At 46.2% G+C, this 27738-nt stretch overlaps 2 protein-coding genes across 4 annotated transcripts; one reads left to right on the top strand and one right to left on the bottom strand.

Moving 5' to 3' along the window:
- Positions 1-309: 309 nt before the first annotated feature.
- On the bottom strand, positions 310-13092 carry TADA3 (transcriptional adaptor 3). Of its 2 annotated transcripts, none has more exons than XM_066245948.1 (10): positions 12737-13092; positions 12343-12400; positions 11404-11636; positions 9702-9952; positions 9476-9581; positions 7708-7849; positions 7513-7616; positions 5271-5380; positions 3548-3733; positions 310-895 (listed from the first exon to the last, which is right to left on the bottom strand). In XM_066245948.1, exons 1-10 carry the CDS (start codon positions 12935-12937, stop codon positions 703-705), a joined length of 1584 nt encoding a protein of 527 aa, XP_066102045.1. In that variant the 5' UTR covers positions 12938-13092; the 3' UTR covers positions 310-702. The 2 variants fall into 2 exon arrangements, with proteins under 2 accessions (XP_066102045.1, XP_066102046.1); XM_066245949.1 differs by having other exon boundaries at positions 12519-12879.
- A 20-nt stretch (positions 13093-13112) lies between these two features.
- ARPC4 (actin related protein 2/3 complex subunit 4) lies at positions 13113-27404 on the top strand. 2 transcript variants are annotated; one of them, XM_066245959.1, is made up of 6 exons: positions 13113-13243; positions 18357-18475; positions 19659-19770; positions 21040-21135; positions 22095-22265; positions 26537-27404. In XM_066245959.1, the coding sequence occupies exons 1-6, from the start codon at positions 13241-13243 to the stop codon at positions 26540-26542; spliced, it is 507 nt and encodes a 168-aa protein (XP_066102056.1). In that variant the 5' UTR covers positions 13113-13240; the 3' UTR covers positions 26543-27404. The 2 variants fall into 2 exon arrangements, with proteins under 2 accessions (XP_066102056.1, XP_066102055.1); XM_066245958.1 differs by having other exon boundaries at positions 13194-13291.
- Positions 27405-27738: the final 334 nt, after the last annotated feature.

The raw sequence follows: 27738 nt of genomic DNA, 5'->3' as shown, positions 1-27738 counted from the left end.
GGAGGACAGGGGAGGCACCTGGACCTTTGATGGCCCTGTTGAATTGGTGGATTAGCCAACCTTGGAGGTCATACTGCCTCAGGATCATCAAGCCTTTAGCCAACATTATTTCCTTGTTGTTAATACACTTTTGAGCTGGAGGTGTTGTTCCCTGCAGCCACAAGTATCCTCAGAATGTACTTCCTAATTGCTTTATGAGTAAGTGGCCCATTGGCAAGAGCCACCAAGCATGCCCTCCTGAATTTTTGCCATCCATACCAGTAACTTTCTACCCCACAATAAAAGACATTCAAAGATTCTGGATGCTTTTTAAAAAAAACACAGCAGTCACTTTATTCTTAAGTTTGAACTTTACAAAACCACAAAGGAGAAGTCCTTGAGGGGGAAGGGTAGATAAGTAGGGGTGGGGGAGGGGGGATGGTAAAGAGCGGGAAAAGGAAGGCCCAGAAATATTGTCTCCCTCATCTTGGGGACTATGCATAGACTGGGCCCCAGGCCAGCCCAGCAGGGCCTCCCGTGTCCTGGCTGTAGAGAGCTAGGCCAAAGATGATAGGGAAAGACCATAGTCCTTTAGAGACTGCTGCCATGTGACAACTGACAGTCAGCTATAGGCTGAGGCTTCCAGCAGCCCAAAGAAGGAAGTGGGCCTCCCTCACTTCCTCCCCCAGGCCAGGGGGAGGGAGACTGAGGCAAGGGTGAGGGTTACCCATCCAGCAGCTTTAGGATGCTCTCACGCTCCTTCAGAGTCTTCCAGGCCTGATCCTTCTCCTTTTTGGTGGGAGTCCGCTTCTTTTGCCGGGCAGCCATGATCTTGCGGAAGGCATCCATTACCTCATTGTCTGCCATGCGGACCCGCTGCCTCAGCTCCTGCCGGCTCACCTCCTCCTTTGCCAGCCTGTGGACCAGCAAGCCAGGTGTTATGGGAAGCCCACCTCCAGAGTGGGGCCCCTCCCTCTTCTAGACTGAGTCTACCCACCACCCCAGGCATTCCTGTTGAAGGTTTCAGGCCAAAAAGCAAAGTTACTGAACTGCATTTATAAGTTCCTACATGCTAGATACTCTTAAGCTCTTCAAATATATTAGCTCAGTTAATCCTCATAACAACCCTGTGAGGTAGGTACTATTAATCCTACGTTACCAGTGATGAAACTGAAGCTCAAGAAGGGTAACAAATGCCTCAAGATCCCACAACTAGCCTGACCAGGCGGTGGAGCAGTGGATAAAGCGTGGGACTGGGATGCAGAGGACCCAGGTTCGAGACCCCGAAGTTGCCAGCTTGAGCGCGGGCTCATCTGGTTTGAGCAAAGGCCCACCAGCTTGAACCCAAGGTCTCTGGCTCGAGCAAGGGGTTACTCGGTCTACTGAAGGCCCACGGTCAAGGCACGTATGAGAAAGCAATCAATGAACAACTAAGGTGTTGCAACGCACAATGAAAAACTAATGATTGATGCTTCTCATCTCTCTCCGTTCCTGTCTGTCCCTGTCTATCCCTCTCTCTGACTCACTCTGTCTCTGTAAAAAATAAATTAAAAAAAAAAAAATCCCACAACCAGTGAGTAGAAGATATGAATCAAGGCAGGCAGGCTCCCAAAAATCTTTTAAAGGTGTTCTGGTGCCAGCAGAAGACCTGCTTACTTTAGTATCCAAATTTCAGAGGAACCTAAGGATCAAGGGAGTTCCACTGGAGATGGTTGAGATGCCAAACCAACCCTTCTGAATGAAATCCAACTTAATAAATCCCATTAATGGTGGAGATGGAAGGTTGCTTTGAGATCAGATCTACTCCAACCTGGTAATTTTCCAGAAGGGGAGGCTGCTGCTCAGGGCAGAAAATACCTTAAGACTCTCCAGCTGGTCCTAGTCAGGACTAAGGGCTGCACTCTGGACTTCTAATAGCCCCAAGCTAGTTTCTTCACTGCCCATTACTTCTATATCCACACATCCCTGCTTCGCTCCCCCTCCCCCTCCCCCTCCCTTTCTCAGCATTTCTTTCATCTGTATTTTCCTCTTCTTACCCTTGAGAGGGAATTAGAAAAAGACTTTGGATTCAGCCTTGGGCTCAAGTCACAGCTTGGCTATTTATTGGCTGTGTGACCTTCAGCAAGGCACTATCTTCAGTAGGCCTTTATTTCCTCATTTGCTAAACAGGGAAGAAATACCACCTTCCCCTGGAATTGAGATTAAGTATAAGGTTGTATATAAAGCCCCCGGTACACAGTAGGCACTCATAACACCCTATTCTTAAACACCCTAGCAGCTTGTCAGCAACTACCTCTCCTCTTAATGGTGCACATCTTTACTTATCATCCACTTGGAGACTGCAAACCCTCCGCTCTGCCTCTCTTGCTATCCAAACGTTTAAGAGGTAGAGTTGGCCAAATGAGTGAGTGTGCCCTGCCCTGCTGGAGCTTTGTGAGGCAAAGAGATAGCACCTGCCTGTGAGAAGAAGACTTAGGTGGGCTGCTTCTCTATCTCCCCAATAAAAGGCACCGGCTACCATGATCTCCTTCCAGATGTTACCTATATCCTTGTAGCGACCAATGCAGAATAAGAGTCAATATAAAGCCTGACCTGTGGTGGCACAGTGGATAAAGCGTCGACCTGGAAATGCTGAGGTCGCCGGTTCGAAACCCTGAGCTTGCCTGGTCAAGGCACATATGGGAGTTGATGCTTCCTGCTCCTCCCCCCTGTCTCCCTCTCTCCTCTCTCTCTCTCTCTCTCTCTCTCTCTCTCTCTCTCTCTCCCTCCTCTAAAATGAAGAAATAAAATAAAAAAAAATTTAAGAAAAAAAAAGAGTCAATATAAAATGAATGACATTGTGACCAATTCCTTAAAGAACTGGTCTTAAAACACTGGGTAATTTCAGATGAAAGGCCAAAACAATCACAGATATTGAACAGAATGTTAACAGTTGATAAATCTAGGTGGAGAGTATATTGGTGTGCAGTGTACTGTTCCGCCAGATTACACATGAAATTTTTCATAAAAAAAACTTTGGAGAACAGAGAGACTAAGCATGAAAAGATTTTAAAAAAATCACACAACAACATGAATACAGTTACTACCACTGAACTGTACACTTAAAAATGGTTTAGAGCAGGGGTCTCAAACTCGCGACCCGCCGAACAATTTTGTGCGGCCCGCAGACTAATCCACGAAGTTCAAAATATTTTGGATAAAATTAAGTAAGCCCATGGATTAGTCTGCGGGCCGCACAAAATTGTTCAGCGGGCCGCATGCGGCCCGTGGGCCGCGAGTTTGAGACCCCTGGTTTAGAGGGTCAATTTTATATTACATGTTTTTCACCATAATTATAAGTAAATGAATAAATCACAGATGCCTGAGTCCTAGACTGCAGGATTAGAATCTATCCGAGACATAATCTGTGGGTTTGTGTGTGGCATTAACAATTTTTTCAAGGCTCTCCAAGTGATTTAGAAGTGCGGCCAAGTTTGGGAAGCCTGTTGTAAAGCCCCCACAAGGCGACAAGCAGTACCAAGGCCTTGTTGGCCAATCCCTGGCCCATACATCCTGTCTACACTCTCACCTCAGCAGGTCATGCTTCTTGGTGCGGTTGTGAGCGCTGAGAGCCTTCAGCTCAGCCTGCCGTTTGCGCAGCTCTGCGAGGACCTCATCCTCTGAGTCCTCTGCAGGGCGGTCCTCAGACTCCAGCAGGCCCTGGGCAATCAGCTCCTCCTTGATGCGGCTCTCCAAGGACTTGGTATGTGGCACACTGCAGGGGAAGGTAGCCCTCAGTTGAAGGGCCAGCTTGGAGGGGAAACCCCCTCAAGGTCTCTAAGGTTAGTGAATCCCTTCCTTTCTCTTTGGGCACCCTTCTATAGGTATGTAGACATAAAAATAAAGAGACAAATCTGGTCTTGTTTCAAACACAACATATATCTACTGCCAAAATAAATCATATATAATGAACATATATTTTATATGTTATCATACATACATACACAGTAGTCCTCCCTTATCAGAGAGGGATACGTTCTAAGACCCCTCCCCAAGTGGCTGCCTGAAACCATAGATAGTACAGAACTCTATATATACTGTTTTTTAAAATACTTATAACATTTAATTTACAAATTAGGCACAGTAAGATTAATAATAACTAATAAAACGGGACAATTATAACAATGTATTGTAATAAAAGTTACATGAATATGGCTTTGGCCAGTTGGCTCAGTGGTAGAGCATTGGACCAGTATGTGGATGTCCTGGGTTTAATTCCCAGTCAGGGCACACAGGAGAAGCAATCATCCGCTTCTCTACCCCTCCCCCTCCTCTCACACACACTCTCTCTCTCTCTCTCCCTCTCTCTCTCTCTCTCTCTTCCCCTTCAGCAGCCATGGCTTGATTGGTTTGAATGCATCTGCCCTAGGCACTGAGGATGGCTCAGTTGTGAGCATGCCCCCAAATGGGCAGAGCATTAGCCCCAGATGGGGGTTGCCAGGTGGATCCTGGTAGGGGTGCATACAGAGAAGTCTGTCTATCTTCCTTCCTCTTACCTGGAAAAGAAGGAAAAAAAAGTTATGTGAATATGGTCTCTATCTGATAACCAGTTGATAACTAAGATGGCTGGCTACTACATGAAACAGGTGGATAGAGGACAGTATGGACAAGCTGGACAAAGGGGTGATTCACATTCCAGACAAAATGGATGGCATATGATTTCAGGTGGCATGGATTTTATCATGCTACTCAGAACAGCACACAATTGAACAATTTTATTGCTGGAATTTTCCATTTAATATTTTTGGACCATACTACTGTTTTATATATTCCAGATATTGTTATATTATTTCCAGCCTTTTTTTATAGATCATTAGTTTTTATCCCTATGAATATACTTTAAAATATATCTTAAATAAAAAAGGATCACCATCTGAATTGTGCTACAGCTGATGTTTTCCTCACTCAGCACTGTATTGTTTACATCTTTCCATGTCAATTAACTACATTTCTCTAATATGATTAATGCTTGCAAGCTATTTTATCATATAGAGTTATGACAATTTAGCCAACCACTAAACTTCAATTGGACATTTAGGTTGTTTACAGTAGGAAAGTTGCTACGATGAATGATCCTGTGCTAAGACTGTGCGTGCTGGAATGCTGGGCCAGTATGCATATTTGAAACTTTCACTGGGCTTTCTCAAACTGCCCTTGGCCTCTCTATTAATTAAGACCTCCCCATGTCAGGATGGTCAGAAGTCAACAAAGGCAGGGGCCAGACTGTGGGTTGTGGATTGGATGTCACTCACCTGAAGGGCTTGTTCTGATTTCGGGGAGAGGTGCTTGCCCCGTCAGCCCCCGATTCTTTCCCAGACATGTCAGGAATAGGAGAGTCCTCCATAGGGGAAATAATATTTTCCTAGAAAACCAGATAAATGGGGTGGAAGGAGAAAGAGCTGCAGTATTTTCATTTTCCTGCTCCCCTCTGACTTAGATAGTCTTCACAGACTAGTAATATTCTTTCCCATCCTACCCAGTCCAGGAGAGCCTTTCCAGCCTCTAAAAAGCTTTGATCATTTTAGAAATCCGTTTTTTGTATTGGTTCCAAAAGAAGGAAGAAGGAAGCGCGGAAGAGTGAAGAGAGCACTCAATGACAGTAATGAGAACAGCTACAGTTTATTAAATAAGGTTTATACAATGTACCAGGTACACTGTGGCAGAGGCTGCTAGCTGTCCAAAAGCCATTCCTGCCTTTCTTCCACAGCAGCCAGGCTTACTGCTGCCCATATACATTACACTTACCAACTCCCTTGCAGTCAGGAATGCTCACCTGATAAATTCTCTCCAGTGGAAAGTGATCAGAAGACATAAAAGCCACAGCCAGTCATGGCCCACTAGCATCTACATCCACTCCTAGCTTTTTCTTTTCTTTTCTTTTTTTTTGGTTCATATTTTTTTTTAGAAAGGGGGGGGAGAGAGAGAGAGGAAAGAGAGAAGGGGAGGAGGAGCAGGAAGCATCAACTCCCATATGTGCCTTGACCAGGAAAGCCCAGGGTTTCGAACTGGCGACCTCAGCATTTCCAGGTCGACGCTTTATCCATTGCGCCACCACAGGTCAGGCCACTCCTAGCTTTTTCTGTGGGCTTTGAGTGACATCACACCCAGAGTGAACTTGTGCAGAATGCATGTTTAATATGGTAATGCTACCATAGCTGGTGTGCCTCTCTAATGACGTGGGGCAGAGACTCCCACCCTCACCCAAGCCAACAGATAGCATGTGCCCTAAACTGTTACATGAGAGAGAAATACACTATTGTGTCTGGGCCAGAGAGGAAACTGAGGCTCAATAAGGTGAAGGGAGTATGTGCCTAAGGTTAGACAGAGAGCATGAGGAAAGGGTTCCTGAACCTGAAGTTTATTTTTTTTTGTTTAAAAAAATTTATTGATTTTAGAGAGAGAGGAAGGGGGGGGGAGAGACAGAGAGAGAAAGAGAGAAAGGAGAGAGAGAGAGAGATTTGTTGTTCCACTTATTTATGTGGTTTTTTTTGTTTTTTTGTTTTTTTACAGAGACAGAGAGAGAGTCAGAGAGAGGGATAGATAGGGACAGACAGACAGGAACGGAGAGAGATGAGAAGCATCAATTATTAGTTTTTCATTGCGACACCTTAGTTGTTCATTAATTGCTTTCTCATATGTGTCTTGACCGTGGGCCTTCAGCAGACCAAGTAACTCCTTGCTCGAGCCAGCGACCTTGGGTCCATGCTGGTGAGCTTTGCTTAAACCAGGTGAGCCCGCGCTCAAGCTGGCGACCTCGGGGTCTTGAATCTGGGTCCTCGGCATCCCAGTCCAATGCTCTATCCACTGCACCACCGCCTAGTCAGGCTGCGTTGATTCTTATATGTGCTCTGACTGGAAAATGAACCGACAACTTTGGTGTATTAGGACAACACTCTAACCACCTGAGCTATCCAGCCAGGGTGAACCTAGAGTTTGAGTCTTGCTTCTATGTATTAGTTGTGTGACCTCAGCCAAACAGTATGTTTTTTTGAGTTTTAATTTTCTTGTATGTAACATGGGGCTAACCACTGTCCTTGCCTCCAACATGATGTGTGCAAAGCCATTTGCACAGGGCTCAGCCCTTAGCCAAAATGCAAGGAAAGTGACTGTGGCCCTTGCTGGATGGCTCGGTTGGGGTGTCGTCCCAATATGCAGAGGTTGCTGGTTTGGCCTCTCTCTGATTAGGGTACATACAGGAATGGATTGTTTCTGTCTCTCCCTCTGCTTTCCTCTCTCTATAAAATCAATAAAATAAAGTTGAGAAAAGAAGTAACTGTGAAGTAGTGGCTACCTTTGTGGGAGGTTAGAGACTCATGAGAGGAGCTTCTAGGATACTAATAATATTTTATTATACAATATGCTCATTTGTAAAAAGTTATCAAGCTATAATTTCATGATCAATATACTTTTCTAAACATATATTTTAATAAAATAGGAAATAAAACATTAAAACAGAAAGTAAACGTGATTGCTATTTTGGATTGGGGTGCTCACCTCCACCAAGGCCTGTAGAAGGCGCTGTGTCAGGGCACCAAATGGGCACCCATCTTCCGGCTGCTCATGCTGGGCCTCAGACTTCTTCAGCAGGGCATCTACATCTGCAGTAGGCAGAAAAGTGGTGGATAACTAGGCTTAAGTTCTGGGAACTCAAGTCCTTTCCTGGGGGAGGCAGTGAGGTGAGGGGCCTACCTTTAGTGTCCAGTTCGGTCAGTGGCCCCATGAGGCCTTTCTTCTTGTCAGCCACAGCTGCTGCCCGGGCACCGTCCTTCTGCTCCTCCAGCAGGTCCTCCTGGGCCCAGCGTTGGGAGTAGTGCTTTCCCAAGGGTGGGATCTGTAAAAGAGATCCCATAGGCTCAAAGAGCTAAACACATGTTCTTCATTCATTTCTTCTTTAATTCACCTGCCTCCCAAGTACCTAGCTCAGGGCAGAGGCCTGTGCCTGGTATTGGTAAAGAGAGACAAAGGAGATAAAATCTCCACATTCGGTCTAGTAAGGGAAACAGGTATATAAAGAACTAAAACACACACAGAAGCCAACATGGAGCTATTTCTAAGAACAAGGTACAGAATGTTGCATGTACGTGGACAATCTCAGGTCCTAGTTCTTGTCTCTAGAGGGTTAGGGTCAGGAGAAGAAATTCTCTTTTGTATTGCTTGAATTTATTACTGCCCATGTGGATTATTTTTTTCAAATAAAGTTTTAAAAAATTCAGATAAGTGGCCCTGGCCAGTTGGCTCAGTGGTAGAGCGTCGGCCTGGCATGCGGGGGACCCGGGTTCAATTCCCGGCCAGGGCACATAGGAGAAGTGCCCATTTGCTTCTCCACCCCCCCCCCCCCCCCTGTTCCTCTCTGTCTCTCTCTTCCCCTCCCGCAGCCAAGGCTCCACTGGAGCAAAGATGGCCCGGGCGCTGGGGATGGCTCCTTGGCCTCTGCCCCAGGCGCTAGAGTGGCTCTGGTCGCAGCAGAGTGACGCCCCGGAGGGGAAGAGCATTGCCCCCTGGTGGGCAGAGCGTCGCCCCTGGTGGGCGTGCCGGGTGGAGCCCGGTCGAGTGCATGCGGGAGTCTGTCTGACTGTCTCTCCCCATTTCCAGCTTCAGAAAAATACAAAAAAAAAAAAAAAAAAAAATTCAGACAAGTGACAGAGGTAGATCAAGGTCTGTGGCAGCCCAAAAAGATACCAACTTTCTGTTGGAGGAGTCTGCAAAGGCATTTTGGTGGAAGTAACACAAGTTCAGGGTTTGAAGGTGAGTCTGTTTGCCAAGAGAAGAATAGCATGTGCAAAGGCCCAGAGCCCAGCAAAGACCGTGTCATGGGCCTGCAGTAAGGGTAAGGTGCTTGGTGGAGCTGGTAAATGCAGCAGTGAAAAGAAGGAGCAGCCAAGGAAACTAGAGAGGGGCACTGGGTCTGTGCCACTAAGGACTGAGATATTTGGACTCAATCCTGTGGTTAATGGGAGCCAGGAGAAGACTGGGAGCAGGGCCATGTCATATCTGAACATGACAGTAGACCTATAGGAGAGTTCCCCCAACACTTCTATTTTCTATTTACACTTTCTTTAGTGGAATCTGTTTCACTTTCATCATCAAAGAAAATAAACTTTTACATGTTAAAGAAGAAAAATCTCCTCTGGAGGCTGAAAGTTTTAAGAGGCTGTTTGGGTAAAAGCTATTGGAAGTCTTGAACTTAAGCAGAGAGGATGGAGATATGGGACAAGGGAGAGCTTCACTGAAGTCAATGCCTTAGGATGTGGTAACCATATGAACAGAGTAGAAGGAAGACGATGCAAGGAGAAAGCTGAGACAGATTGAGTGTCTGGGTGGGTTAATGGGACAGACAGGAGACTGGGCAGGGTAGGAAAGGGAAGGAAAATGATATATGGCTTTGGGATCTTTGATTCTGAGGTACCTCCTAGCCCTTCTGTTCTCCACCATGTCTACTGAGGCTCAGGGTTTCTACCTTGTAATGTTCAGCTTCATCTTCTGGGGGTTTCAATAGCTCCTCTAGTGTGCGCACTTCTTCGCTGGTGATATCAGCACAGTAGGGTTCCACCGAAGCCCAGAACCTGCAGGGAGAAGCAGATCCTAAGTGGGTATCCCATGCCCCACCTCTCCACTGCCAGAGGCCTCTCCACTGTTTCCACTTCCCAAATCCCAATGCCCCTCTATCTTCTCTGGTCCAGAACCTGTTGGGGGCATCATTCTTGGGGATCCGCGGCACATCAATTGGGTCATCAGTGAATTCGTATTCCTGGATCTTGGGCTGGAGGTTTTTGGACTTAGGTCGCCCTGGGCCAGGGCCTGGTCCGTGCCCTGCCTTCCCTTCCAGTTTCTGCTTCTTGGGCTTCCCATGTTTGGGGGGGGCCCCAAGCTCATGGTCTCGACCCAGCTTCAGGAATCGTCGGTCACCTTTCTTATCCTGCCAGTCAGTGAGGATCTGAAATTCAGAGACTGTCACTGAGAGGGAGAAGAAAAGATACAGGACAACTCTTTCTGCCTGAAGAATTAGGATCTAGAACTTAAGGAAGTGCCAAGATCTTTCCCTATCCCTTTTTTATTTAGCAAACTCCTACTATCCTTCAAATTCGGCTCATTTTCTGGACTCATCTCACAAAATTTTATTCATATACTTCTAATCATATCATGCATTTGTCTGTACTCTTATTCACCTCTGCAGAACTGAGTAGCAAGGCCAAACAAATGACCCCAGAACATGGCTAGCTCTGGGGAAATAAGCTGGTGGTAACTTTTTGGAAAAGACAAGCAAGTACCTCAGCAAACCTTCACTTCAGTGGGAAGCCTTCTCCACATGTTATTCATCTTTTTAGATGCTAAATTGCAACGGGTTGTGCCACAGCCCTACTCAAAAAGCTTCGGTGAATTTCTAGGGCCCATAAATTGGCTCCATTCATCCTTTGAGGTCCAGTTGAAACGGCATCTTCTTCCTTTATAAGTTTCTGGCACTTTACACCTACACTGTAGGCCCAATTGTGCTGGATGGTCATACTAAAATGAACAGCGTACTTTGTCTTTTCAACTAGATTAAAACTACTGGAGACCAGGAAGCTCAGCTTAACCAGCTCTATTCCCCAGAATCTGGCATAGCATCTGGCACACAGGCCTCAGGGGATGTGTGTGCGATGAATAGAAATAATCAGAGTAATACCAATAATTAACATTTGAAATGCTGACTTACTTTTAGATATTGAGCTGAGCCTTTACCAAAAAAAAAAAAAAAAAAAAAAATCCTTATTAATCCTCACAAAAGCTCTGAGGTAGGTCTTATTTTTCAGCCCAGTTTATAGATAGGGAACTGAAGCTCAGAAATAGGATGTAACTTTCCCAAAGTCACATTGCTAGGAAACAGCAACAGTAGCAAGTGCTTAGACCAGGATTCAAAAGCAAGTCTCCTCATTCCAATCCTCTTAGTCCTAATAGTAACAAAACACCTGACACTGAGGCCAGGTTCTATCTATCAGTCAATGGTCATAGGCCTGATTCATATATAAAATTAAAAAGTGGATTGTATGGTCTCAAGAAACAAACAAACAAAAAAACACCTGACACTTGTCTGACCTCCCCTCCTTTTAGTTGGTAAACTCCCTGAAAGCCAGTATTGTCCTAATTACCTCTTTCTAGTGATTTGTATAGTACCCATAACATAATGGAGATTGGCAGTGGTGGAATGTCAATAAATGCTTAGTGAATTATCTTATAATTTATGAGGATCACGCATGTTCCTGCATATCACACAAGCCCAATTTGAGTTCTTCTCTCTCCCCGTCTAACCTTCTGTACTCCGGGCCTTAGCAGATGAGGCTAACTCAATGACCCATCCATAAACTGTCACAATCCATCCCTGGTGATGTCCCCTAAGTAGGGTATCACCTGGGTTTCAGCCTCCAATACTCGCAGGCGCCGGCTAGCAGAGGAAAGCAGGGTCTCAAGCTCCAGCTGCAGAGTGTCCAGCTCCTCGATGCCGATGCCATCATCCTCTGAGCGGGCTAGCACTGCCGTGTAGCGTGGACAAACTTTCAGGTGGTCCACAGACTTGAAGTCGTGGAACTGCAAGGGGCAGTCCTTCAGCTCACTCATGGCCCAGGATACAGGACCCTGTGGAGCTGGAGAGGAGAGGGCCATTGATGGGAGATAAAATGGCACAAGAAAAGTCCAAGGCCTCCTTCCATCTTTGGAGAGCCTCAAAGAGAGAGCCAGGCTTTAGTACCCTATTGACAAAATTGATGGCACAGCTCTTAGTCACAGAGCACCTTGTGCAACAAGCACAGTGCAGACATTTTACCAGCTTCTCAATGAATTCCTCACCCAGCCCTGTGAGAGGACCATGGTGATCTCCATTTTACAATAAGGAAACTAATACTCTGTAAGGATGTGCACATGCTCATTGACAAGGTACAATCTGAACACAGGTAGTTCTGAGATTCTGCTCCCTCACCAGCATGATATACTATGCTCTGTCTTCCTGAAGCTCTTCCCTTTTAGTCTACTTCTCCTGGGTTATGCTGACCCTCTGAGGTCCAAGCATCCTATTCTTACAGTGTCCATGTTTGGAAGTTCCTTGTGCCTCCGAGCCTTCTATTCTCACCCCTTCCCACCTTTGTCCCTGATAATGGTTAAGAATGTGGCTGGTAAGCCAGACCTACTTGGGTCCAAACCCACGGTTTACCATTCTCTATTTATGTGACACTGATAATGTTTTTGACCTTCTGGAGTCTCGGTTTTGCCATATCTAAAATGAGGACAAAAGAAGTCTGTTGCCCCATAATAAATCAGTCTGAATCTGTAGAATGGGGTAACAATAGCACCTACCTCCCCGGGATGTTCTGAGGATTAAGAGATGATGCTTGTCAAGAGCCCAATTCAGTGCCTGGCATAGAAGAAGTGGGACTGCTTAACGGTTGATCCCACCCGTGGGTCGCCCCAATGCCCCACCTTCAAGGTCCCGGTCCTCTCGGGACCCCCTAACGCGGCCCCTGCCCCTCTACCTCCTCACTCCGGTCATCTACGGCCCCCGGGCCGCGAAAGGGGGCGGGGAGTTCCGGTTGGTGGATCAACCACCCGGAACTGGCTCTGAGCAGGTCCCTTGCAGTTGACGCGGGGGCGGAGAAGAGCAAGGGCGAGCCTACAGTGGCTTGCAGGGAAGGGTTTGCTAGCCTCCAGCTAGCTTACTGCAGGTGGGGTGAGGGGTATGCCTCGGGTGTACCCTAGGGAACAGCCGGAGCTGGAGGGTGGGACTCGGCAGCCGGTTTTCGGTCAGGCGGCTAGTCCTGCCGAGCCCGAGGGGCTGGCCATAGGAGGGGCTCGGAGATAGAACGGGTAGCAGAGACGGAAGGAACGAAGGTCTCCTCTGTCTTGCCTTTTCCAAATATGGTTTCCAACCTGCGACCAGGCTGCACCATTGCATAACTATGGGGAATGAAAACGGCAAAGGGGACAAGAAACTCAAGAGTCAAAAGCGAGAGCTCATGGGTAACGGGAGAAGCTTGAGTACCGATTTGAACCTTAAAGAGTCTAAAAAGTCAATACAGGCCCAGCGGGAAAACATAAAGAACCAAGTGTTTCGAGACTCCCTTGACCCCGCTCGGAGCAGAGATGGTACCGTCCGGAAGTTCGGGCGGAGACTGCGGCTGCGCTTCTCGCGAAAGGGCAGGCGTCGCGGGCTTGGCCACTTCCGCACTTCCGCTTTCCGGCCCAGCCAGCCCCCGCGATGGTGAGAGTGCCGGGCCCCGGGCCAGGGACCCCCTACTCCTCGTCCCTGGTTTGTCTCGACGCTGTGGGTCTGGGGGAGATGCGGCTTTGCAGCGGAGAGGCCCGGGGCCGAGGGGATACTGGAGGGTTGGGGAACGATGAGGCTGGGAGAAGGAGGGTGGGGTAGGGGCCGAATTGAGGAAGGGTCAAGCAGGTGACGCCCTGGTTAGGAGCACATCTGGTGGCTTCATGTTCAGACTCTCGGGACAGGTAGGGAATACTACTGATGCTTGGAGGAAGCCAGAAGTGATACTTGCAAGGCTCGTGTGAGTGCCTCCTAGGCACATAGTAGGCCTCAGAGCCCGTTATTGGGGGCTGAGACAAGTGGTAGGACCATCTCCCCGGCTCAGAATAGAATTTCACTAAATACACTGCCTCTCTTCTCTCTTGCTTGCTTGACCACACAGTTTCCCAAGCGAAGCGTCTACACTTCCGTATCCCACTCTTTTCCTCCTTGCCTTGATTCTACCGGACTGAAGGATCTTTTGTGCTGCCTTCTCACAAGCCCCTTCCTGGTCAGAATTCAACCGTGTTATTCCTACTGTTGTAGTATGTAAGACCTGATAGCTGCTGCTCCCTTCCTCCCTGGAAATCCTCCTGTTTAATAAATGTGGGCGTTCCTGGGATATAAGTGATAACTATCTAGTTTCCTGGCTTTGATGACCTTATGTGTTCTTATAACTCCTGAATCTGCCTTCCTAACTCTCAAGGTTTGCCTAGATATCTTGAAGACACCTTGCCTCTGGATCACGACTCCACTTCTCCTGAACTTGCGTGTCCTGCTTTGTTCCTTATACTGGCCATACCTCGATTTTAAAAAAACCAAGTTTATTGCAGTATTACTTGAGACATCTATTTTAATCGTGAAAGGGCAGGCATCACAGCACCGGTCACCTAAAATTCAACCTTTTCAGATTTACCAACTATGAATTTGGCAAACAGAATCTTATAACCAGTACTGGAATCAAGATACTGAAGATTTCTATCACCTCCAAATGTTCCCTCAAGGCCCTGGCCAGTTGGCTCAGTAGATAGAGGGCTGGCCCAGGATGCAAACATCTGGGTTTGATCCACAGTCGGCACACATGAGAAGCAGCCATTGGCTTCTCCCCTCCCTTTCCCCCTTCTCTCCCTTTTCTTCTCTCGCAGCCAGGGGCTCAGTTGGTTCAAGCGTTGGCCCCAGGAGCTGAGGATAGCTTGGTTGATTTGAACATTGGCCCAAGATTGGGGTTGCTGGGTGGATCCTTGTCAGGGCGCATGTGGGAGTCTGTCTCACTATCTCCACTCCTCTCACTTAAAAAAAAAATTGTTGGCCGTGGCCGTTTGGCTCAGTGGTAGAGTGTTGGCCTGGCGTGCAGAAGTCCTGGGTTCGATTCCCGGCCAGGGCACACAGGAGAAGCGCCCATCTGCTTCTGCACCCCTCCCCCTCTCCTTCCTCTCTGTCTCTCTCTTCCCCTCCCTCAGCCAAGGCTCCGTTGGAGCAAAGATGGCCTGGGCGCTGGGGATGGCTCCTTGGCCTCTGCCCCAAGCGCTAGAATGGCTCTGGTCGCAACAGAGTGATGCCCCGGAAGGGCAGAGCATCGCCCCCTGGTGGGCAGAGCATCGCCCCCTGATGGGCATGCCGGGTGGATCCCCGTCGGGCGCATGCGGGAGTCTGTCTGACTGTCTCTCCCTGTTTCCAGCTTCAGAAAAATACAAAAAAAAATTGTTCCCTTCAGTCCCTTTGTAATCAATCCTCTCCCCCCAACCCCAGGCAAGTGCTGATCCCCCCCCCATTCCAGATTATCATATAAATGGAATTGTTATTGTTCAGTATGTAGCTTTTTTTTTTTCTTTTTTCTGAAGCTGGAAACAGGGAGAGACAGTCAGACAGACTCCCGCATGCGCCCGACCGGGATCCACCCGGCACGCCCACTAGGGGCGACGCTCTGCCCACCAGGGGGCGATGCTCTGCCCATCCTGGGCGTAGCCATGTTGCGACCAGAGCCACTCTAGCGCCTGAGGCAGAGGCCACAGAGCCATCCCCAGCGCCCGGGCCATCTTTGCTCCAATAGAGCCTTGGCTGCGGGAGGGGAAGAGAGAGACAGAGAGGAAAGCGCGGCGGAGGGGTGGAGAAGCAAATGGGCGCTTCTCCTGTGTGCCCTGGCCGGGAATCGAACCCGGGTCCTCCGCACGCTAGGCCGACGCTCTACCGCTGAGCCAACCGGCCAGGCCCGTATGTAGCTTATTTAATGTGGCTTCTTTCCACAACATATTTGAGATCTGTCCGTGTTGTATCAGCAGTTGTTCCTTTTTATTGCTGAGTAGTACACTGCTCACAAAAATTAGGAGATGTTTTATAGCTTCATATTCATTCTGAAATATCCCCTAATTTTTGTGAGCAGTAAGTTTCATTGTATTGATGTACTGTAGTTTGTTGGGAAGTGTTTTTATTCCACTATCATTTACTTCTTACGTCAGTCTAACACCTTGGATGCTCTCTGCTTGTCTTCTACAGCCCTAATCCAGGCTTTCATCAGCATTCTTTGAATAACTTTCTCCGCCTTGTCTCACTTACCTCTCCAGTCCACTTTCTTCTTTTGTTTGTTTGTTTTTAGTATTTTTCTGGAGTTAGAAACGGGGAGGCAGAGAGACAAACTCCTGCATGCACCTGACCAGGATCCACCCAGCAAGCCCACTAGGGGGTGATGCTCTGCCCATCTGGGGCGTTGCTGCAGTGCAACCAGAGCCATTCTAGCCCGAGGTGGAGACCATGGAGCCATCCTCAGCACCTGGGCCTACTTTGCTCCCATGGAGCCTTGGCTGTGGGAGGGGAAGAGATAGAAAGGAGAGGGGGAAGGGTGGAGAAGCAGATGGGCGCTTCTCCTGTGTGCCCTGGCCGGGAATCAAACCTGGGACTTCCACACACCTGGCCAATGCTCTACCACTGAGCCAACCGGCCAGGGTTTCAGTCCACTTTCCACAGAGGCTCCATGAAACTGTAGTTGAATAATTTCCCCCTCAGAAAGCTCCAGCAGTTCCTTATCACCATAAAAGAAGCTAAATAAACTCAGTGGCCTGGCATTTAAGATTCTCCATTAATGTCCAGGCTACCATTGCAGCCTCATCTACCAAATCTAAAATATTTCTCTTCTATACGGCAGCATTACTAGTACTGTGCCCTGTTATGTTATCCTATCCTGCTTAAGTTTTTACTTTCATTCATTCATTCATTGTACAGAAAACGAATAAAGCACTAACTATATAAAGGGTGGGACAAAATAAGTTTATAAGTTTATGTTTGTTCATATGGAAAATAATACAAAACTTAATAAATAATACAAGAATAAGCTCTGGCCCTAGCCAGATAGCACAGTTGAGTAGAGGGTCGTCCCTGTAAACCAAGGTTGTATCAATAGATTTGGTCCCTGGTTAGGACACATGAGAATGAACCAATGAATGCATAAATGGTAAAATAACAAATTGGTTTCTCTCTCTTTTCCTTCCTCCCCCCTTTTTCTCTCTAAAATGAATTTTTTAAAAATCTGAGAAAAAAGAATCTATGTTTTGTGTATTTATAACTGTCAATCTACTTTTGCCCCACCCTGTATATTAGGCACTAACTGAGCCAGGTATAGGGCATGTAGATTTGAATAAAGTAGAAATAGTCTATTGACTGTGAGAGTCTAGTGAAGGAGAGATCACTTTTCTAAAGCTCTATAAAGAACGTGTCATTGTAAATGATAAGAAATGCTATGGAGAAGTTAAGAAAGACTTCTCTGAGGAAAGAAGAGACCTTCCCTGAATAAGTCAACATCTAAAGCATGACTTAGGCAAAGAGAGTTGAAAAGCCTGCAGATGGATGGTTCAGCATGTGTGAAACCCTGAAACGAGAAGAACTTTGCTAATATAAGGAAATGAAGATGAGTTAATGTAGCTAGAGGCTGATTCTTCTAGTGGGAATGCCCTTATTTTTCTTTTTCTCATTGTAAAATTCTAATCCTTTTCCATCTTCAAATCAAAGCCAATTTCTTGTACAAATGTAACTTGTAAATCTAACCATGTCACAATTATCCTTTATATCATAGATTTCCTTCCCCACTGAGCTACACTGCTCACAAAAATTAGAGAATACTTTATTGCTTCATATTCATTTGAAATATCCCCTAATTTTTGTGAGCAGTATATTTAAGGGTAGATATGGTCTTAATCTTTGAATTTCCAGTCCCCAGCTCAGTGCCTGGCACATAGTAGATTTATCTATTTGTTGATTCAAAAGGTAGATGGAGGACAGTCATTCACCTGTGTGCCTCTGGACCAGTTTCTCAACGTCAGCTCTATATGCAGCTGAATATATAAATATATATATTTTTTAACTTTCCCATTGATTTGAGACAGAGAAGCATCAACTCTCTGTTTCACTTAGTTGGTCCATTTAGTTGTGTCCTCACTGGTTGCTTCTCACATGTGCCCTGACTGGGGATGGAACCCATGACCTCAGCATGCTGGGACAATGCTCTATCCACTGAACAACCTGGCCAAAGCTGAATAATTCTTTGTTGTTTATTGTAGAATGTTTAGTGGTTTGCCTGGCCTGTATCTACTCAGTGGCAGTAGCACTCCCATTTCAAGTAGTGTCAGTGAAAAATATTTTAACATTGCTGAATGCCCCCTTGAGGGCATAACTGTACCCTGTTGAGAACTACTGCTGTAGACTTAGAATAGAAAGCACCTTAAAGACCTAGTCTGCTCCATTTACTTTGGTGTCTGAGAGCCCAGAACCCTCAATACTTTCTGGCTCCTGAGTAGCTAGAGCAGGGGGCCAGTGGGTTTGGCTAGGCCCTTGGTCGGCAAACTGCGGCTCATGAGCCACATGAGGTTCTTTGGCCCCTTGAGTGTGGCTCTTCCACAAAATACCACGTGCGGGTTCTACCTCGATAAGGAATGTACCTACCTATATAGTTTAAGTTTGAAAAGTTTGGCTCTCAAAAGAAATTTCAATAATTGTATTGTTGATATTTGGCTCTGTTGACTAACGAGTTTGCCGACCACTGGGCTAGGCAGATTCTGATCCTCCTTTGGGGTTTTTCCTACAGACTGCCACTCTCCGCCCCTACCTGAGTGCCGTGCGGGCCACACTGCAGGCTGCCCTCTGCCTGGAGAATTTCTCCTCCCAGGTTGTGGAACGACACAATAAGCCGGAGGTGGAAGTCAGGTAGGGAAGGGAAAGGTTAGGGTGGGGGTGATAAGTGCAGCCTCAGAGATAACTGTTTCTAGAATGTACCATGAACTTTCATTCTGGAGTTGTCAGAAAAACAGCAGTTCACACATATTTTGTCTTGCTGTCAGATGAACAATGACCCCCAATTTGGAGTTCAGAAAATAGGGTCAGTGGGTTGGCAGGACAAAACCCAGGGGAGAAACTACTCTGGAGCCAAGATTGCTTGATACAATGTATGACTTCTCAGAGTAGAGCTGTCTGAGAAGTATCTCCTCCAGTATTTTTGAACCCACTGGCAGTTTAAGGAGAGGATGGAGAATTGAGTTATCTTAGATGCTACCTCCATTCTTTTCTAATTTAAAGATAAGGCTTTTTTTCCCCAACCAACCTGGACTCTCATCTTCTCCAAATATTCTGCCTTTTGGGTTATATCTCTTACCTAGTTTATGTTTTGTAAACAATTATTTTTTTTTACCATTTCAAGTTTAATCTGGGACATATATAATAGATACATGGTGTAACCACACTATGTTGTATGATTTAAATTTTAAATGACAAGATGTTAGCGTGTGCTGTTATGTTATTTAACATATATGGTTTCTACAAGGCATTTTAATATGGCAACAGCTCACAGATGCCGCACCACATTTAATTATCATTATGTAGATCTAGGGATGCAGAGGCATCAAAATGGGAACTGAGCTGAGAGGGGTCTTAATGCTGAATCATTAGGGATTGATAATTAAAAGATGCCAAACTGTGTTAGCTTATCCTTTTCTCTACGGCAGCCTCTCTCTTCTCATTCCTTAAATAGTGTGTGGGTTTGCCTATAGTTATTAGAAGAACAGTTTTCATTTGAAAAGCTCTTACTGTGTGGCAGGCATTCTACTGGACACAACCCATTTTGATCTCTCAGTCCTTGCCAGTGAAATAGGAATCAGTCATTTTATAGATGAGAAAATTGATATTCCGATAAGGTAACTTGCCTAAGGAAAATAAAAGATGAAGCTGGATTTCAAAACCTTTTCGCCATGACTCCAAAGCCTGTGCTCTTCCATTGGAGAATACACTCACTGGCCCCCATCTTAGAGCATGCCTGCTTCTGAATCTCCTCTTCCTTGGACTCTGCAGAATCTCAGATAGTGATTCCATTACCTTTGTGACATTGTGTTTTCAGGAGTAGCAAAGAGCTCTTGTTACAACCTGTGACCATCAGCAGGAATGAGAAGGAAAAAGTTCTGATCGAGGGCTCCATCAACTCTGTCCGGGTCAGCATTGCTGTGAAACAGGTGAGCTCACCACAGAACCCCTGCCTCTCCAGGAGGCCAGAGATCCCCATCGGAGAGATCAGGGTGATGTAAACCCAGGCTCTGTTTCCTAGAATGTACCTGGAAACGATTTTCCAAGCTCAACAGGTCAGTAGAATAAAGAGTGAGCAGCTATATCTTCTAGGCCTTGCTTTGGATTAGAAGTCAGGAAATGTAGCAGCCAAAGCCGTGGGCCAGTTTGGTGTTAGCTCATAGAAACAATCCTAAGAAATGAAGAGTAAGTTCAGTTCAGAAAAATAAATAGTACCAGTACCAATTTGATAGTCATAAACTCTGAAAGTAAGATTCAGGGTAAAAAACAAAGTACAATTTCTTATGTTTCCTCCAACAACATTTTACAAATGTCTGACATTCCTATCACCCCCATAATTTCTGTCCTGTCTGTTTACCACCTGGACAGTAATAGATTCCATTAAATTAACTTAGTTTCTTTAAAAGAAACTATGTCATAGAGGAAAAACATCACTTGGCCAAAGAAATGAACATAATAAAAACAAAACAATTATTTTGTTGCCTACAGAAAGCTCCACTGCCGAGGCCTGCTCTCTGTTAAAAGAAGAGATTACCATGTATTGGGGACTGTTGGAGCATACCAGTACCCAGCTGCAAAATTCTTCCTTCAGAAATATTGAGAGTTAAGCAGAAAGAAACTGGGAATTTTTTGGTGTTCAATGTTATTAAAGCGAAGACCACCAAAGGTTATCTCTGATACCCTAGGTGAGGTCTATCACAGACTAGAAAATGTAGCATTCGTGAAATGAGAAAGGGGAAGGCATCTTTGTTTATAAGTGAGGACAAGGGAAGGATTGGATAGAAGACTGAAGTTCACCACAATTACCTGTCTGGAATGGGCAAGGATAAGATCATGATAATGCACTGTTTGGGAGGCTCTAGTGTTATAGACCCTCTTTTCAGTTGGCAACCAAATGTCCCATGAGTCAAAAGTTCAGGCAGTGATTGCTCTCAGTACCAAATCCCACAGCCCCCAGTGAGCCTGGGGGAAATTGAGTCAGAAGATCAGGCTACAGGTTTTTGTTGGTCTAGGGCAGTAGTTTTCAACTGCTATAGTCATTGGCTCTGTGATCTTATACAGCAGGAAGGTGGTTAACTCTTTTGTGGACCAGCATAAAATTTCTGGAAGACTGGCACTGATCTGTGGACTAGTGGTTGAAAAACACTGGTCTAGGGTATCAACTTTAGGGAAACAATATTTCTGCTCTGATCTCATAGGCTGATGAGATTGAGAAGATTTTATGCCACAAGTTCATGCGCTTCATGATGATGCGAGCAGAGAATTTCTTTATCCTTCGAAGGAAACCAGTGGAGGTGAGACCATGTGATTCACATGTTCATAATACCCAGGATTCTATTACTGAGTCTACTGTCACTGTCATGGGATTGTTTCTAGAACCAGGATTGCTACTTCTCCAGCTGCAGGGCAGCCACCCAGTGCTTGAGTTGAGAGTCAACCTCCATCTCAGCTAGAGTGGGAGTAAGGAGGGGGGGGGATAAGCTTAGGAGAAGTTGGGTCTGCTTCAGCCATGGAAAAGGCAAAAAAGAGCAGATGCATTGCTGAGCTTTCCAGAGTCTATTGTCTAGCAGCATAAAGGACATAATGAGTCAAATCTTTTCTAAGCTCTGCCACCAACTGATTTTATAGTCTCTGAAGGACACAGTTGACATTGGGTCAGTTGCTGACTTTGTACTTGAGTCCTCTCAACAGACTTCCTATCAGATTGGCTTTTAATATATCTGGTGACTGAGCAACTACCATACAGCAGTATGTACCATCATCGGATACATCAGAGGTGTTGGACAAGTTCATCCTCATTCTGAACTAAAATCTTTCCCCTGGTTCTAGACCTGAGGCCATTCAGATCCACACACAATCCATCTGATAGTTAAAGATGCCATCCTATTCCTCTCCTATAGCAGCTTTTTTCTCCAGAAAAGATGTTCCCTGTTTGATTAGAGTCTCCTATAACAAGATTTCAAATCCCTTCACTCTCCCTTGACTCATTCTGAATGCAACTGTTTGTGTCACAGATAGTCTTCCTAAGACAACTGATATACACAAAATCCTCAACTGGGTTCAATGCCTAGGATCCAACATAGACACCCAACAGAGCAATGTGACTGAAAGGTGTGCAGCTTAAGAGACAATCACAACCAGCTGGAAGCATGTGACTGAGTGTATACCGAGGACATGGCCAGCTAAGTTCCTCCCTGGGATACTAATATTCTTGTGTTTCTTCTCTTCTTCTTCCCTTGTCTTCTTGCTCTAGGGGTATGACATCAGTTTTCTGATCACCAACTTCCATACGGAGCAGATGTATAAACACAAGTTGGTGGACTTTGTGATTCACTTCATGGAGGAAATCGACAAAGAGATCAGTGAGATGAAGCTGTCGGTCAATGCCCGTGCCCGCATTGTGGCTGAGGAGTTCCTCAAGAATGTAAGTAGTAACCTTCCTGGTTCCTTCAGAGGTAGAAGGAGCCGTGGGTCCTGTTGAGAACTTAGCATCTTTCAGGAAAGTGGTGCCAATGTATGAATATTTCCTGAGGTCTCTAGGATCTCTGGTGGGTGGCAAATCAGCAAGGTGCCTTGGGGCTGGAGGACTTGAGGATCATCTTTGAGAGCTGCAGGGCATTTTCCTTAACTGGATGTCTGGAGGATACCTCTCTTAGTCTTTCATAGGGACTTAGATACTAATTTCTACATCAAAAAAAAAATACAGAGTCCCTCCCTATATCTAGTTAAAACCCCAAGTGAAGCGAATTAAATCCACATGTGAATTTTCTAGGAACATAGGAAAGTTAATTATAGTGCAATTTTATTTCTCAAACAGATTTAGATATTTTCATTCAGCATCTGTTTCTCAGGCTTAAAGTCACGATTTTTTTTTTTTTTTTGTATTTTTTCTGAAGCTGGAAACGGGGAGAGACAGACAGACTCCCGCATGCGCCCGACTGGGATCCATCCGGCACGCCCACCAGGGGCGAGGCTCTGCCCCTCCGGGGCGTCGGGGCGTAGGGGCGTAGCTCTGCCGCGACCAGAGCCACTCTAGCACCTGGGGCAGAGGCCAAGGAGCCATCCCCAGCGCCCGGGCCATCTTTGCTCCAATGGAGCCTTGGCTGCCGGAGGAGAAGAGAGAGACAGAGAGGAAGGAGGGGGGGGATGGAGAAGCAAATGGACGCTTCTCCTATGTGCCCTGGCCAGGAATCGAACCCTGGTCCCCTGCACGCCAGGTCGACGCTCTACCACTGAGCCAACCAGCCAGGGCCAAAGTCACGATTTCTTCAACCTATTTTTCATCACTTTCCTGGCCTAAGTCCTATGGGTCCCTCTTCAGTGGTGCCTTTCTAGCTGAAAGGACTACAGCCCTCTGAAGAGGAAGAATTGTAAACGTTGATCTGATGACACAGTTGTTCTTGTTTAGATATTCAGGACATGCCTTCTGATTTTTCTTTTTGTTTTTCAAACCAATCTTTGATTTGTTGACATGTTCTACTCAGAGTTGACTGTTATCTCTAGATGGTAGATTTAATGTTTATTCCTACCAGTCCATACAGGCCCAAAAGGAGTTAAGATCCCTAAAAATGGTTATTACGCCTGCTTTCCTTGGGCTTTAATTATACTAAGGGCAGCCAGCATGCAAAGTAGCTGTACTGTGCACACAGGGTAGCGTGCTTGTTCAGATCACACAGGCTGTGGAGTCAGACCACCTGGGTGTGAGTCCACATTTCACTGCCTGCTCAGGCATGGGACTGAACCTCTCACCCAAGCCTGTTTTCTCAGTGACAAAGCAAAAGACTGAGTAATTACATAATATGAACCTTTCAGTGTGGTTAAACGATGAGAAAATCTATGTGAAGCATATCACTTGGCACATAGTAAGTGTTCTATATATTGTAGCACCAAAGTTTTATGACCCTGGCTGGGTAGTTCAGTTGGTTAGAGCGTCATCCTGACACACCAAGGTTGTGAATTGGATCCCTGGTTAGGGCAAATATAAGAAACAGCCAGTGGATGCATAATTAAGTGGAACAACAACAAAAAATTTTTTTTAAATAAGTGGAACAACAAATTGATATTTTTCTCTCTCCCTCTCTCTCTAAAATCAATACTTTTTTTTTTAAAGATTTTATTTATTGCCTAACCAGGAGGTGGCACAGTGGATAGAGCATCGACCTGAGACACTGAAGACCCAGGTTTGAAACTTCGAGGTCTACAGCTTGAGTGTGGATTCATCCAACTTGAGCGTGGGCTCACCAGCTAAAACATGGGGTTGCCAGCTTGAACTTGGGATCATAGACACATGACCCCATGGTTGCTGACTTGAGCAAGGGGTCACTGGCTCAGCTAGAGCCCCTTGGTCAAGGCACGTATGACAAAAGCAATCAATGAACAACTAAAGTGCCACAATTATAAGCTGATACTTCTTACCTCTTCACCTTCCTGTCTATCTCTGTCTCTTGCTCGCTCGCTTAAAAAAAAAAATTATTTGCCTGACCTGTGGTGGCGCAGTGGATAAAGTGTCGACCTGGAACACTGAGGTTGCCGGTTCAAAACCCTGGGCTTGCCTGGTCAAGGCACATATGGGAGTTGATGCTTCCTGCTCCTCCCCCCTTTCTCTCTCTGTCTTTCTCTCTCTCCTCTCTAAAATGAATAAAAATAAAAATCTTTTAAAAAAATTATTTATTGTCTTTACAGAGAGAGGAGAGAGAGGGTTGGGGAGTGAGAAGTATCAACTCACAGTTGCTTCACTTTAGTTATTCATTGATTGATGGTTTGTTGTCTGTGGCTTAACCAGGCAAGCCCAGGCTTCTTTTTTTGTGTGTGGCAGAGACAAAGAGTCAGAGAGAGGGACAGATAGGAACAGACAGGAAGGGAGAAGAAAGATGAGAAATATCAATTCTTCATTGTGGTTCCTTAGTTGTTCATTGATTGATTTCTCATATGTGCCTTGACCGAGGGGCCTGCAACAGACCGAGTGACCCCTTGCTTGAGCCAGTGACCTTGTGCTCAAGCTGGTGAGTATTGCCCAAACCAGATGAGCCCACGCTCAAGCTGGCGACCTTGGGGTCTCAAACCTGGGTTCTCCACATCCCAGTCTGATGCTCTATCCACTGTGCTACCACCTGATCAGGCAAGCCTAGGCTTTTGAACCAGCAACCTTAGCATTCCACTTCGACGCTCTTATCCACTGTGCTACCACAGGCCAGTATAAAATAAATAAATAAATAAAAAATAACCTTTAAAAAAGTTTTATCGCTAGGGCACTAAGAGACCTTTGGATTTAACTAAAGAAAAATAGTTCGTACTCTACTTTATTATTTAGCTCATTCATTCATCAGTCATATTTATGATAATTACATTTTTATATATATTTTTATAAATAAATTTTTATTAATTTTAATGGGGCATTTTTATATTTATACAACTAAAAACACATTCACTTCTCATTTAATACCTTAAACAATCTTTGAGGCAGGTATTGATTCCCATTTTACAGATGAGTAAACTAGGGCTCTGGAAGTTACATCACCTGCCCAAGGCCCCTCATCCAGTTAGTGGGACTTCCAGACTCTAAGCTCTAGAATAGTACTTTGGCATTTGACAGGAATCACACAGTGAGGTGTGTGCAGGCGTCATGTAGGTAATGTACATGAGTGAAGTGGGTTGTGTGGGGACCCAGTAAGCACATGCCTCATGTGAAGAGGATCACCACTACACAACTTCATTTTATAGTTTTTCGAGAGAATTCAAAATCTGGATTTTTCTTCAAAGGCTCCCATATTTTCAAGGTTGGCAGCCAATTCACATTATTTTTTTTTAATTTTTTTGTATTTTTCTGAAGTTGGAAACGGGGAGGCAGTCAGACTCCTGCATGCGCCTGATCGGGATCCACCCAGCATGCCCACCAGGGGGTGATGCTCCGCCCATCTGGGGGCGTTGCTCTGCCACAACCAGAGCCATTCTAGCGCCTGAGGCAGAGGCCATAGAGCCATCCTCAGCACCCGGGCCAACTTTGCTCCAATGGAGTCTTGGGTGCAGGAGGGGAAGAGAGAGACAGAGAGGAAGGAAAGGGGGAGGGGTGGAGAAGCAGATGGGCGCTTCTCCTGTGTGCCCTGGCCGAGAATTGAACCCGGGACTCCTGCACGCCAGGCCGACGCTCTACCACTGAGCCAACCGGCCAGGGCCCATTCACATTCTTATAAATACTGGGCCAAACTGCTCTTTTTTGGGCTGGGCCATTCATTGATTACAGCCTCTGGTCTGTAAAATGTTCAGGGCTGTTCTTGGCACCAAGGGGGCTGCTTGATGGCAGAAAATGTTTCAAGGGACTTTCCTAGTTAGAGGACCACACAGAGCTTGACACTAAGTACTCAACCCTCTGAGTCCCCAAACCCTTGTGTCTCTAAAAGCAACCTCCATTCACCAAGCAAGATGCTGTCACAGTGCTTTATAGCAGCGTTCACAACATGGCCAAGGGGAGCTGTAGAAAATCCCATACCACCTTTAATTTCTCTGCCTTGTCTAGTGCTAATTTTAGGGCCAGTGCCCCAAAGGTCACTGCTAAATTACAACATGTCCACAGGGGTGTCCTGGGACCCAACCCTGGACCTCAGAGATCTTAGTGGCAGCTCTCATATCAGCCCACCTCGACACCCTAGCAGGCCTAAGCAGTACATATCATTCACTATCTCTTGGTTCTCTTGACAGTTTTAAACATCTGGCTGGATCTCGTGGCCTTTCCCTTCAGAATCCCGTGTCTCTGCGAAGGCGTCCTGGAGTTACTTCTTGGAGCAGCAGCGGACGCAGAGGAGGGGAACTGGGTTGGGGTGGGCATTAGATGCGGGAGGGGGGTGGTACGCTTGCTAGCTGGCAACAAAGCAGCAGTGGATCTGCCCCAAGGCCATATGTGCCTGGTCAGGCTGGCTTCTGATGTTCAGTCCCTGGGGCCGGGACAGTTTTTTTTTAACGTCTTTGAACTTAAACTCTGTGCTTGTAGGAGACTGTAACCTTTTTGTCTTTTTTTTTTTTTTAAACAAACAACCTCCACCTCCAGTGGCTGTGACTGGTCCCAGTGATTGTACCATATTGGTCGCTGTGGGTCTGGGCGGGCCTGGAGCCAGAAGGCGACTACTATTTCTCCCCCAAGCCGCCCCATGTGAAAAGGGAGGGAAGTTTCAGACTCTAGTTCCTCTCCCTTGCCCTCTTATTCTCAAGCCTTCTTGGGCCCAAGAGAAGTGGTGGCCAGCTTCCTGAACTCGGTCTGAAAATGGCGCTCAGCACTGGTTCAGGACAAGGGCTGAACCAGTGGCCATCAGCCTTGTCTAGGAGCTGGAGCCAGAAAGCCAGGCAACCTCTGGCCTCGGGGGCTACTCCCAGCTGAGAAGGGCCACTGTTTCGCCTTGTCTGTCAGTGCAGTGCCTGTGCTAGAAGTGGAGCGGTGAGTCCTAAGAGATTCCCGTCTGGGGCCCTCCCACCTGCTCTGGCTCCTATGCTCCCATGCTAGCTCTACCTTTTCTTATTCTGGTGGGTCCTCCCTCTCCTGATTAAAGTTTCTTGCCCCTTTGGGGCTGCATGAGGTCTGTGATCTGTTTGCATATATGAAAAGAGGAGAAGTGGGCTTTTTCCCCCCTAAGACAGTGTGGCTGGTACTTAAGGGCCCCAATCTAGAGATCTCCATTGCAGTCTAGGCACCATCCATTTCTAAAACTGCCCTCTCTGCCTATAAAGAGCTTTGATCCTTTTCACTTAATGAGCTCTTTTGACCTAAAAGTCAACCTCAGAGATAATGATCTCACTTTATGGCTAAGGAAACTCTGGTTCCATGAGATGCAGCAGCTTGCCCCAAATCTAGCCAGTGAGCAAAAGGGTAGATAGACTTCAGCCCTGGCTAGGTGACTCAGTGAATAGAG

This window comes from Saccopteryx bilineata, chromosome 10, assembly GCF_036850765.1.
Source record: "Saccopteryx bilineata isolate mSacBil1 chromosome 10, mSacBil1_pri_phased_curated, whole genome shotgun sequence".
NCBI lineage: Eukaryota > Metazoa > Chordata > Mammalia > Chiroptera > Emballonuridae > Saccopteryx > Saccopteryx bilineata.
The sequence above is the reverse complement of the archived record's forward strand: the minus strand, read 5'-3'. Positions and strand labels throughout refer to the sequence as shown.

Bases quoted from the DNA above. Each gene is read 5' to 3' on its own strand.
- TADA3 (XM_066245948.1), bottom strand. From the start codon at position 12,937: ATGCAATGGTGCAGCCTGGTCGCAGGTTGGAAACCATATTTGGAAAAG. The intron at 12,401-12,736 runs GTACACCCGAGG...CTTCTATGCCAG, and splicing joins AGCTCCGGCTGTTCCCTAGG to GCACTGAATTGGGCTCTTGA. The intron at 11,637-12,342 runs GTAGGTGCTATT...TCTCCTCTCCAG, and splicing joins CCTCAGAACATCCCGGGGAG to CTCCACAGGGTCCTGTATCC.
- ARPC4 (XM_066245958.1), top strand. From the start codon at position 13,241: ATGGTGAGAGTGCCGGGCCCCGGGCCAGGGACCCCCTACTCCTCGTCC. The intron at 13,292-18,356 runs GTTTGTCTCGAC...TTTTTCCTACAG, and splicing joins CCCCCTACTCCTCGTCCCTG to ACTGCCACTCTCCGCCCCTA. The intron at 19,771-21,039 runs GTGAGCTCACCA...CTGATCTCATAG, and splicing joins TCAGCATTGCTGTGAAACAG to GCTGATGAGATTGAGAAGAT.